This window comes from Cyanistes caeruleus, chromosome 19 (genome assembly GCF_971803275.1).
Source record: "Cyanistes caeruleus chromosome 19, bCyaCae1.hap1.1, whole genome shotgun sequence".
Lineage (NCBI taxonomy): Eukaryota > Metazoa > Chordata > Aves > Passeriformes > Paridae > Cyanistes > Cyanistes caeruleus.
In genome coordinates, this window is record NC_141719.1 from 1,910,246 (window position 1) to 1,922,279 (window position 12,034).

A 12,034-nucleotide genomic window follows, 5' to 3' on the forward strand; every position below is an offset into this window, starting at 1 on the left:
AAAGCAGCCAAGGGCTCAGCTGCAAAACACACCAGCTTGGCCTCACATGTTCCTCACTGCCCTCTGCACTGGTCATGCAGCTCCTCTCACCAGTCCAGCTGGCTGGGACATGCTGCTTGTAGGGACATCACCCCTGCCCAGGCTCACCCTCCTCATGCTCTGGCAGAGCCCCTGAGCCTGGGGATGAGGGCTGCTTGGAGGGAGTGCACATTTGGCTGGCAGGAAAGGCAGGAGAACCACTGGACAGCACACAGAGATACCCAGCAGCACAGCCTGGGGCTGGGAATGAGTGCTTGGACCCTCGCTGGGTTGAGCATGGGGCTGGCTACAGGAGGAAGGACACAGGCAGCCTGCTCCAGGCTTGGTTTGCTGCCTGCACGAGGCACTGGCGAGGCTGCAGCGTTTGAGGCTTACCCCAGGCACCACTTCAAGGGGAGCTCAGCACCTGGAGCATCCTGCTTGTGGCCCAAGGCATCAGAACAGTCGTGGGTGTGAGAGAAGTCACTTGAAGGAAGCAACTCACCAGCTCCATTGGGAAACCATCCCCAGAATGTCATCTCCAGTGGATTAAAACAGAAATTTGCCTGCCCCAGCTGTGAAACACAGAAATTCACAGTCCTACTCACTGTACACCCCCCTCAGCTGTGCCTGCAGGGAATTCACAGAGCCTTTCCCCGGTTCTCCTCCCCACAGGGACAGGGGAGCCAGACCCCCCCTGCCTGGGAGTCCACACCAGGGCCATGCTCAGGGCATGCTGGACCTCCCACCGAGGCCAGAGCCCTGACCTTGGTGTCCCACCATGGTCATGAGTCAGGAGGCAGCTACTGGTATCTCCCATCCCACACCCCATGGCTTTGGACAGCATGGGCCATGTCTGGCCCTTCCCCCTGCTCTGCACGGGACACAGGAGGTCCCTGAGTGCCTTGAGCTCCTGCCAGCACAGCCCACTTGACCTGAGCACTGTGCTCCAGCCAGGGACCCCATGGAGAGCATCACCCCTGCTGCTGACCTCCCTCAAACCAGCCTCAGACCCTGAGCCTTTAACTCCTCCTTCACCTGCTCTGATCCCCTCTGTCCTGAGAGCTGACGGGTGACAGTCACTGCTGCTGCAGGAGCAGTCTGTGTGGCAGGAGTGACAATCTGCCCAAGCCAGGCAGTCAGGGATGAGTGCCAGGGTTCCTGCAGCCTGGAGCATACAGGGAGGAACTGGCAGGGACATGGGAAATGGGACATGGGACATGGGACATGGGACATGGGACATGGGACATGGGACATGGGACAGCCTCCAGCACAGTGCCCGGCTGTGGCAGCTCTCTGCACTCACTGCACATCCCTGATCAGTAAACACAACAGCCAGAGATTTACAATCAAATATTTATGCTAGTAAAAAACATTTTACATAATCTTTAAACAGCTATGTCATCTCCCTATTTTCATTCTCTGATCTTTCTGTTTTGAGTCGGGATTGGAGAATTTAGTGTATTTACAAAGAAATAAATATTATGATGAAAACATCAGGCAGCTTAATAGTAGCTTTAGCAAAGTGCAGAAGTATTTCTGTGTTCATGTTGTCAATTGCATAATATCTTCTGGACCTTCATAAATTGAGGAACCTTGCTTGGATGCTTGGAGCACTGTGATAAATAGTTCACAGCTCCAATTCAAGCAAGGCTGTCTGCTGTCGGAATGGGAAGAGCTCATGACATCTCTGCCATAAATTCCAGCCCTCAAGCTCTGTGAGGAGATTGGGAGGGGACAGACCATTTAAAAGCCTGGCAGACAGTGGCGAATTCAGGACAGTGAAATGCTGCTGCAGTGGTGCTTACCAGGAGCTATCAGAAGTGAAGGATTGGACCATCCCTGCTCCCAGCTCCCTGACCAAAGAAAATCCCATGCTCTGGGCATGAGCTAGGACAGCCAGGATCTTTCTGAGTCCCTAGAGGCCACCTCTGTTCACTGTGGCAGAGACACTGCTGCCTCGCTTGCTCCAGCTCAGAAAGCTTCTGTCTGTCCCAGGTCCTGGAGAGGAACATCCTGACTGGTTGCCATGTGACAGCCACAGGAGCTCTTTTCTGTGCAATTCAACCCCAGGTAAGTCTCAGGCACACAAAGAGAAGATAATTTCTCTTCAGGTTCCTAAAGGCCATGATGAGCAGCATGGCTGGAGCTTTGCTGGTGCAGCCTCAGAGCAGGAGGTTCATATCTGTCCTGAATTCAGGTGCACTAATGGGCAGTTCAGTGAAAATTCTTTCTCAGGGGAAGATTTCTTCTTCCATTCTCTATCACAGTGGTGGCATCCTGGCAGTAGCATCTTCAAATGATGTCCAGAGTTCCTTGTGAGCCTTGGCTACTGGCTTCCCTGTGATACAGGCCCTTGGCTACTGCTCTGTACTCTGTATTGGGTATGAATGGAAGAATGAACTCCTGAGCAACATATTTGTAAAGGCAACTCTTTTTCCAGCCTTCCCACTTCTTCAGGGTTCAGAGTTGTGCCAGCCTGCGGACATTCAGCACAGAGCTGTGTGCCAGCACAGCTGTCCCTCCCCATGGGACCTTGGACACCACAGCTACACCACCAGCAGCAAATTATTGCTTCTCTACCCACGGGATGGGAGAGTCAGGGCTGGGAGCTCACACCATCAGATCTGCCTTTCCAGAGCATGCTGTGAAGAGTCAAGAAATAAGGCCATGGCAGGAGAGGTCTGTCCCAAATGGAGCTGCCAGGTGCTAGAGAAAAGAAATCAAAGACAAAGCAGTCTCATTCCCACAGGAGAGGACAATCTGAGCAGACAGGACTGGCAGAACACCAGGTCTGGGGAAACCCCCCTTCTTTGGCACAGGCACTATCACACACTGATCCCTCCGAGTCCCCAGAGGGGTTTCACTGGAACTTCAGCTCAATTTGGTTCTTTTTCCCATAGTCGCAAATCTACAAACAAACAAACCATCTTCTTCAAAATACACCAGTCCCATAAACAATAGGGTGTGTTGGAAGATCAGAAGGGACGGCTTCCCAGGATCTGGTGAGCAGCACAGAGCTGATATCCCTATGGCTCTGGGGTGTGACTTCTCAGTTCAAAGGAATTCCCTGCCATGACTAATTTATTCTGATATTTAAGGCTCACTCTTTCACTCACTGCAGTCAAGATGACCTGGTTTACAACAGAGGTGCTTATAGCAGAGCTGGGAACAGGGGAACGGGAAGCAGTTGTGGTCTCTGCAGGGACAGAGTGACTGTGTCACCTTCCAGAGAAAGGTGGTGATGCAGCTGGTGGTGAGGCCCTTTTCAGAGCTGAGCCATGACCACAGTGCAGACATGGCCAAGACACGAGGGCTGGGCAATGTCAGCTCTGGAAACCCATGAGGACCTTGTGGGGGGATAAATATTTCTTGGCTACCTAAAGCAGGCGGCAGCCAGGCAAATGGCTCAGAATCAGTGGTGGGATCTCAGTCCTGTCCTTGCTGCTGAGGTTTATGAGAGACAACTTTGCTCTGTTTCCTGAGGACATCAAGAGTACGTGGTCAGGGCTGAGTCTCACGTGAGGACCATCACAGGGAAACACCAGCTCTGGACTGTGAGTTTAGCACTTGAGCAATTTGCTGAAATGAGTCAACAAATTAGAGCTTGTTATAGGCATACTAAGAAAGATCTATCTCCATCCCCCACTGGTATGGAGGGGAGGGGAGGGGAGGGGAGGGGAGGGGAGGGGAGGGGAAGGGAAGGGAAGGGAAGGGAAGGGAAGGGAAGGGAAGGGAAGGGAAGGGAAGGGAAGGGAAGGGAAGGGAAGGGAAGGGAAGGGAAGGGAAGGGAAGGGAAGGGAAGGGAAGGGAAGGGAAGGGAAGGGAAGGGAAGGGAAGGGAAGGGAAGGGAAGGGAAGGGAAGGGAAGGGAAGGGAAGGGAAGGGAAGGGAAGGGAAGGGAAGGGAAGGGAAGGGAAGGGAAGGGAAGGGAAGGGAAGGGAAGGAGCAGTAAATCAAACAGGAGTTTGCAAAACAAAAAAAGTACAAAACCCTGCAGTTGGAGACACAGGGTGTCAACGAGCCCTGCCCTGTCCTTGAGCTGTTCATGGTTCTGCTGAGTGGTGGGGTTAGTTTGTTGTTGTGATTGCAATGTTAACTCCATTAGAGAGGACATTTCAATTACTGAACATTAGGAAAAATAGTAAGGAACAAGGTTTTGGCCACCTTGCTAGACTATACAGTAGAACTCTGTTTACCAGCTCAGTTCAATGCTTGGAGGCCAATTTATTTAAATTGTCTCTCCCTTGCCCAGTCATTAAGGAAAATCCACTTCATCAGGTGTAGCATGAGCAGGAAATCACATCCCACCCACGGTAAGCAGGGAGCTCAGCTCAGGACAGCCCCATTAACCTCAGCTGACAGGTAACAAGCAATAGGCCAAGAAGAAATGGTCTGAAGTCTCGCCAGGATTAGGAAAAAATTCTTCACTGAAAGAGGGTTCAGGCATTGGAACAGGCCACCCAGGGGAGTGGTGAAATGGCCATCCCTGGAAATGTTCAATAAATGTGTAGATTAGCTGCTTAGAGACATGAGCAGTGGTGGCTTGACAGTAGAACTGGATTATCTTAGAGGTCTTTTCCAACCTAAATAATTCTGTGCTTCTATCCCATGGACTGCATGAGGGTGAGAGACCCCAGGAGTTCTCTGCTGTATTGAGGCACTGATGAATCAGAGCCTCCAGGACCATGAGTGTAGAAGCCCCAAAATTCCTATCCCCAACCCAAATTGTTGGGGATACTTCCCAGAAAACATGGGATTAAAATAAAGTAAAATAAAAATCAACCAAAAAATAATCCCAACAAAACTTCATATCAGCCCTGAAGTATTTTTATGATCTAGAAGGAATTTAGGCAGCTTCCTAGGTGAGACCCACACATCAGGGAAACTGAGCTCTGTCCTTGACTTAGCTTGGCTTGTACTACTCACATTCCACGGTAAAAGGTGCCAGCAGATCATCCACTCAAGTGAACCAGATGTGGGCTCAGTGAAGGGGAGCTCAAAGGGTCTGCTTCTCTTTATTTTGTGTGTTTGTAATCGGCTTCTCTTCTCTGAGAGCGTGTTTGGTAGGTGGGGAGGGATCCTCCATTACAACAGCATCCTCAGCCTCCTTGGGATCGCTGTGGCACAGGAGACTGAGCTGAGGTTCAGCCCTGCCCACACATCCCGTGTCCGAGTGCCACAGCACGCGAGGGAGCCCAGGGGAGCGACTCAGATGGAAAATCCCTTGGATACAGCCAGGCACCAGAAAGGTGTGTGCAGAGCAGCAGAGCTCTGGGGACATCCAGGTGACACAGAGCTCTGAGCACAACATCAGGGACATCCAGGTGGCACAGAGCTCTGGGCACAGCACTGGGGATACCCAGGTGGCATTGGGGACACCCCGGTGACACAGAGCTCTAGGCACAGCATCAGGGACACCCAGGTGACACAGAGCTCTGGGCATAGCAGCAGTGTGGCACTGGGGACATCCTGGTGACACAGAGCTCCGGGCACAGCAGCATGGACACCCGGGTGACACAGAGCTCTGGGCATAGCAGCAGTGTGGCACTGGGGACATCCTGGTGACACAGAGCTCTGGGCACAGCACTGGGGACACCCAGGTGGCACTGGGGACACCCCGGTGACACAGAGCTCTAGGCACAGCATCAGGGACACCCAGGTGACACAGAGCTCTGGGCACAGCACTGAGGACACCCAGGTGGCACTGGGGACACCCCGGTGACACAGCAGAGCAGCCCCTGCTCACTCCCCGGTCCGTGGGAGCAGGGCAGCGGCAGCAGCAGCCCCGTCCCTGGCGGGGAGCTCACCCAAGGCCAGGGTGAGCTCAGGTGAACACCCTTCCCAAAGCCATCCTCTGGCCGGGACACTTGTCCCCAGCCCTGCCCTCACCTCCGGGAGCTGAGCCCCCCAGCCCCGCTGAGGGCCGGGAGCCGTGTCCCAGCTCGCTGCAAAGAGTTAAGCCCCGGCTCTGTTGATATTTCCAGCGGCTCCCAAAGTCGGCTGAGCCCGGATTGGCTGCGTACGGCCGGTAGTAATTAGGATCAGATATCAAACTTCTGTCTTTGCTAAGACCCTTTCCGATAGTCGCTGCTCCCCGCTAGACGATGACATCAGCCAGGACACCCAGCTGCTGTAGTAAACTCCGGGCGGGAGGAGGCTCCTGCTGGCTCCACGTTAATTAGTTCAACACAGCCCAGGGGGAGCACTTGGTGTCTGTGCAGGGTCACTGCTGGATGGGACCAAATCTTACAAAGCCACTTGCTGCTCCTTGCCAGCCGGCTGTAAAAGCGCCCGGAGAGTCCAGGAGAGCTGGATGAATCCTGAGCACCAGGCACGGTTTGCTCGGCTTTGCCCTGTGGAGGAAGTGAATGGTTTAAGTGAGGGGCGCCTGGATCTGGTCCCTCAGTCACCATGACACTCCTGGGGTCTGAGCACTCCTTGCTGATTCGGAGCAAGTTCAGATCAGGTAGGGAAAACCTTGAGATTTCTCTTAAAACTTCTCTCTCTGCCAAGCCGTAGCCACAGACTGTTGTGCATTAAATGTTGGGAAGCAGCATGTGAGCAAAGACCCGAGGGGTTGTGGAGCTGTCACGGCTTTGCTCTTACAGAGGCTGTTCCACAAGTGGAGAGACGCATCTTCCTTCCTCTTTCTTGCTTTTTTCCTCCTGGTTTTTCGCTGTCTTTGATTTATGCCTGTGGTTTATTTTGGTAAAACTGCAGTTCCCGGTTCTCCTGCTGCGAAGGATTTGGGCAGGAAGCCAAAAGGGCATCTGGGATAAACAAGGTGCCTAATGCTGCCCCTGTACTCCAGGTGCTCTTGCGGGTCCGTGTGGGATAACCACGGAGAGGACGGGCCTGACACTGACAGGCAGGCGGCCGGGCTTGTTCCATTAAGTTGTGACTAATTGGAGAAAAATGAATTTGAAGAAATGCGTCATTTTTAGAAGTAAAAATAACAAATGGAACATGAAAAGTATTTAAAGTGACATCATCAGAGAAATAAAACCAGAGGCACACAATTGATTGCCGCTCGCGGAGGGTTTGTGAGTAAAACATGCCTCCGGCTCGTGAGTCAGGGGAGGCACAGGCAGGGGCTTCTCCGAGGACTTTCACTGAGTGAAGGTGAGTGAAGGTGAACTATGGCATGGTCGCTTCTAGATCAGCCCCTCTGCTGGATGTTCGTGCCTTTAATCACTGGCTATATCTATAGTAAGTGTACTCAATTTGGGAGTGGGTATCCCGGCTTGCAGGTTTTTTAATGATCATAACATACTGCCGATTTTAACAGTAATGCAGAAAAAAAACGCTCTCAAGGTGCTTTCTCTGACCTTCCCAGTTGTCCCTGGGAGTGTTATCTGTGAGGATGTGCAGATAAATCAGCTGCATGTGCTGTATGGGATGCTTTAAATCCAGACAGGGCAGTCACGTTGGAGCATGCACCCGGTCTGGCATGTCACCCACGCCGTGTGTGTTTTTGCCTCCTTACTCATTGTAGATAATGGAATGGGAGATTTATGGTACTGATGGGAGACATGAGTGGTGTTATCAGGATCTCTTAGATAGCTGGGTGGTCAACTTAAACTTTGTTTTCTCAGCAAATACAAAGTTGGCAATTGGTTGAAAACCCCAGAGTGTGTGTGCAAACACAAGTGTCCTAGTCTGGCTGAATTATACAAAGCCTGGGTCCAGGTCTTTGGTGTGGTTTCCATATCACTCTGATCTTACATTTCATTTGATTAAGTCATTCCTTAAATTTTGTTGGTATATTATGGTACACTGCTGTTCATTTGAAAAAAATCTCAGTCTGTAACAATTCCTCCAGCATGTACAAAGCAACACTGCCACCTCCCTGAGGAGCGGAGGACGGGCTGTGCATTGTCCCTGCATTCTTTTCAAGTGAACCAAGATTGTTTTTAAGGCTCATTTCTGGTTTATTTGTAAGCTGGCTTTATTATGGAACCAACAGTGGGCTCTCTAAACATATTTTTTAAATGATTCTCCAGGAAAAGTAAACTTTGTGGGTCTTTGCATCCATAAATTCTCGTGCCTTTCAGCATTTCTGGGACAGTCAATTTGTGGGGCATTCTTTAGTTCATGATTTATTCCCACAACTGCTATCCCTTGCTATGGCCTGGTGAAAGGCAGACTTCCCATTTGACAAGATTTATCTGCCTGTTGATTTTGTTGGAGCTGGGCTCACCAACATCCCAAATGTGTGCTTGCACCATGTTGTCCCCATGGCTGTGGGACACGGCCACAGCACGGTCCTGGTTGTCACAGTGTCACAGTGTGTGAGGCAGGAGGAGACCAGGATGCTGAGAAACCCAAATAAGTCAATAAAGCTGCTTTCAGTTTCTGCTGGATTTTTAATAACATGGGGAACAGAGAAGAAGAAGCTAACGTTTCATGGGATTTCTGTTCTTTGCAAAGTCTCTGTGGCACAATTTCCTGTGGCATCCCTGCTCTGTGTGCAGGCTTTGTCAGCTGTAAAGCCCCATGAGGATGGTAGGAGGTGCAGAGCTCTGATTTACCATCCTCCATCCGCTTAGGAGAGGGTTGAAAGTCTCAAACAGCCCATGGCTGTGTCCCACACTGTCTTGCATGGCTCAGGGGGCTGTGACACGGGACAGCAGCAGTTCTGGAGCTCTGTAGCTTGCAGAGGCAGGAGGGATCAGCCCCAGAAATGCCAAGCCTCAAGGAGCCATGCTGAGCTGTGTGCCATCGCTTTGGAAACGCTCTTGAGCCGGCAGGTGAGAGGCTCTGTTTGCTCCCCAGGTTTGGGAAGGATTAGCTGTGCTCCATGACTCATGATGAGTCTGAATCCCTTTTGAAGGATTCCAGGCCAATATTAAAGAGGGCTAAAGTAAATCTTAATAGCTAAACTTTTGCTGTCTCTCTCTGGCCTGCACACGCTGAGCAGCTGAAGGAGCTATGTGAGCGTGTTAAGTGGAGCTGGAGATGCATTACTTGTTCCCTCCTTCTAGAATCCCTTTAACCTCTGTTATGCACCAGGCAGAAAGTGGAGCAAGGAGGTGGCAGCTGGAAGATGGTGGCACTGGTGTGGCTCCAGGGCCAGCTCTCCTGCCCCTCACTTCCATCTGACAGCAGCAGTAGCGAGCAGAAGTGTGTTTATCCAGGAAAGGCTGCTCTGGTGGGGTCAGTGGCTCTTCTCAATGTGCCCTGCAATCATCCCTTGAGTGCCACAGCCATTTCTCCTGCTCTTGTCTCTCCAGTGGTCCCAGTGAAGGACCAGCACAGCTGTGCCATGAGGAGGGACAGTGGCTATGCCAGTGCCAGGCACTGGAACCACTCCAGAGGGAGAGAAAATCACCACCATGCTGAAGCCCTGCAGGGTCCCGCTTCCCTTCCTCAAGGATCTGTGTGCCTCTTTATTTTGTCTGTTTGGCCAAAGATAAATATTCTGATCTGAGGTCATCCTGACAAATTTTGCAGGAATGATGATTCTTCAAGTCTGCCATGCTGTCCCATACAATCCAAGTATCAATGGGATTGCACTAAATCAACAGGACATCCAAGTGCTGTTCCAGAAACACATTTAACTCTTCCCAGAGATGATCATTTATGTGATCTCTTGCTCTGAGTACAAACCAATTGTTCTCCAGCAGTGGAGAAGCATTGGCATCAGACAAAGCAAACAAAGCTGACAAATGCATATCCAACCTTAGCCCTGACCTTTTTTTTTCAGCTCTATGGAAAGAGCTTACCAGGCCAACATCTGCCTAACTTCATTGGTAATTCAGATAATTGGTGAGAAGTGAAAGTTTAACACTATAAATAAGGCTCTGCGTGGCTTGGCATGGGGTACCAGGACCTAATTGTGGACACATGGGTGTGGGTTTGCAGAGAAGACTTGCCTGGCTCCATGGAGGAAACTATTCATGCTTACACATAGGGCTTGAATGAAACTGAGATGGGAGAGGAATTTATTCTGTCTGCCTCTGGTGGCGAGAGTGATTTGGACCAAAATCAGCAGGTCAATAAAGGCAGAAGAGAATAGGTCTTGGTAGGGTGTTTGGCCAGGCATTTTGGCAGAACCTTTATTTTGATTTTCCTGGTGTCCAAAGATAAAGCATGCGCCTGTGTTTCCTCTCAGATCATGAACTCATACAGGTCACAGTCAGCGTGTGTGTGTTCAAACCATGGCCTTGCTGTAGCTGATGAGACTGTTTTGTGAAGTTTTTGTAAAAGACAGACTTGATTTAGATCAGTTTGTGCTTGGTTTTGATTTTCTGGCATCTTATCCCTCAGTGTTTTAATGGGCAGTCATATATTTCTTTGTCAGTAAAGCATGTGTTCTAGTACAGATCAAAACCTACCTCACTGTGCTTCAGGGGACATCTGTCTGGGGGTGCTGAAGGGGTGACTGCAAGGGGAGAGCCTGTTCTCAGGACCATGGTGAGGCTGGGGCTGCACATTATGCTGGATTCAGAGGGATTTCACAGCTGGTTCTGCCCACTTGGTGGTCTGGGCTCTTTGCTAGCCACCTGTGTTAGCCTAGTGTCACTTCCAAGGTACCTAGAGTCCTGGACTTGGGGATAGAAACGTACTTCTCAGCTATGCAGAGATTTTTTCAGTGCAGTCTCCCAGGTAACACACACATATTTGTCTGTTAGAAGTAAAATGCTCCCAGCTCTGAAGTGACATCACAGGCAGAGATAAAGCAGTGCCTCCCTGGGAAAGGACTGACCAGGGCTGTCCATGGCAGTCCTGGCTGAGCAGTGCCATTTCCAGCTTCACCTCTGCTCACACAGGTCCCACAGAGGTCATGTTGTCAGAGGGGCTCAAGACAAAGCCTGGCCAAGGTGTTTTTGCAGAGCAGCAGCTCCAGAAAAGGCCTGTGAGACTCGGCTGTGTCAGCACCAAGGAGGCTGGCTGGCTTGTCATGAGCTCAGAATCCTCCACGCTGCAGTTTGATGCCAGCCTGCTGCTCAGCTGGGAAGGAGCCCCAGGGTCCTGCCCACATCCTGCTTTGAGAACTGACTCCTGCTCCTGGTGCAGCTGAAAGGAAAAGACACAGGGCCACGAACAGCATGACTGGACCTGCCAGAGTGCCAGCCCTGATCCTGCCCTGCTGGGACCTCGGGACAGTCAAAGGATCCCACGGGGCAGCTCCTCTTCTTCACCAGGCTCACACAGCACCTCAGGCATTAAATGGAAAGCCAGTCTCACAGCCAGCAGCAGCCCTGCCTTCCAAAAGTGCCTTGGGTCCAAAACAAGGCCAGGATTTGGACTTAATGATCTTTGGGAGTCCCTTCCAACTCTGGATATTCTGATTCTAGGGCCACTTTGTGCCAGTCAGTGTGTGAGCAGGGGCAGGTCACCAGGTTCCTCTGGTACACACCATGGCCATGGACAGGCCTGTGTTTCACCTTTGCTCAGCTGCTGTTTGGTGGGCAACAAAACTGCTGCTGTTGCCAACAGGAGTCCCCACTCCCAGCTTGTTGCCGACTCTCCAAGCCCAGAAGAGCTGTCCCCACCCTGTGCACCCCTGAGGATCACTCACACTCCCCAGAGCCCAGCTCTGAGCCACCAGGGCAGGAATGAGCTGCTGGTGGCAGAAGGGACAGTGACTTGCTGCTGCTTTTTCAGCGCTCTCCTCCTTGGAGACGCAACAGCCCCAACACTAGGTCAGGTCAGCCATGGCTCTGCCTGCCTGTCCTAGTCCTGAACCCTGTGAGGAGGGTGAGGAGGGCACTTCCCCCCCTCCATGGGACATGTGCCTCATGCTGCTCAAGCAGTTCCCCAAGGAGAGGAAGGTGTGGGAGTGCTCTGCCAATACCCCAGTGCGGGGATGCTCTGATACAGTGACAAAATTCCCATCCCAGCCTGATTGTCTGCTGAGCACCACACTCAAGGTGACCTCACAGGCTGAAGCAGATGGCCAGATCTGCCTGTTCCTGGAGTGGAGAGATGATTTGAACACATCTTTTCTGTGCATCACCAGGCCAGGCAAGGCCCAAGCTCTCCTCTGGGCTTTCTGCAGCTCTGAGGTC

General features: G+C 51.6%; 1 protein-coding gene and 1 long non-coding RNA gene across 10 annotated transcripts in view; one reads left to right on the forward strand and one right to left on the reverse strand.

Annotated features, from left to right (window-relative positions):
- MYOCD (myocardin) overlaps positions 1-12,034 on the forward strand; it is a 216,381-nt gene that overhangs the window by 176,038 nt on the left and 28,309 nt on the right. For 2 of the 9 annotated variants that reach the window (XM_086857369.1, XM_086857372.1), the window contains exon 1: positions 6,215-6,486. The exons of 4 other annotated variants lie outside the window; for them this stretch is intronic. Coding sequence is in view for 2 of the 5 variants with exons in the window: in XM_086857364.1 (XP_086713490.1) it covers positions 6,432-6,486 (55 nt within the window). In the remaining 3 variants the exon portion in view is untranslated. Of the gene's footprint in view, positions 1-6,214; positions 6,487-7,054; positions 7,143-12,034 lie in introns of those variants that run through there. 3 more of the 9 variants (XM_086857364.1, XM_086857370.1, XM_086857371.1) reach the window with 2 other exon arrangements.
- Positions 1,361-6,638, reverse strand: LOC147649782 (uncharacterized). The gene is made up of 3 exons (XR_015278033.1): positions 5,910-6,638; positions 4,947-5,137; positions 1,361-3,600 (listed from the first exon to the last, which is right to left on the reverse strand). It is a non-coding gene; the product is annotated as an uncharacterized LOC147649782 (long non-coding RNA).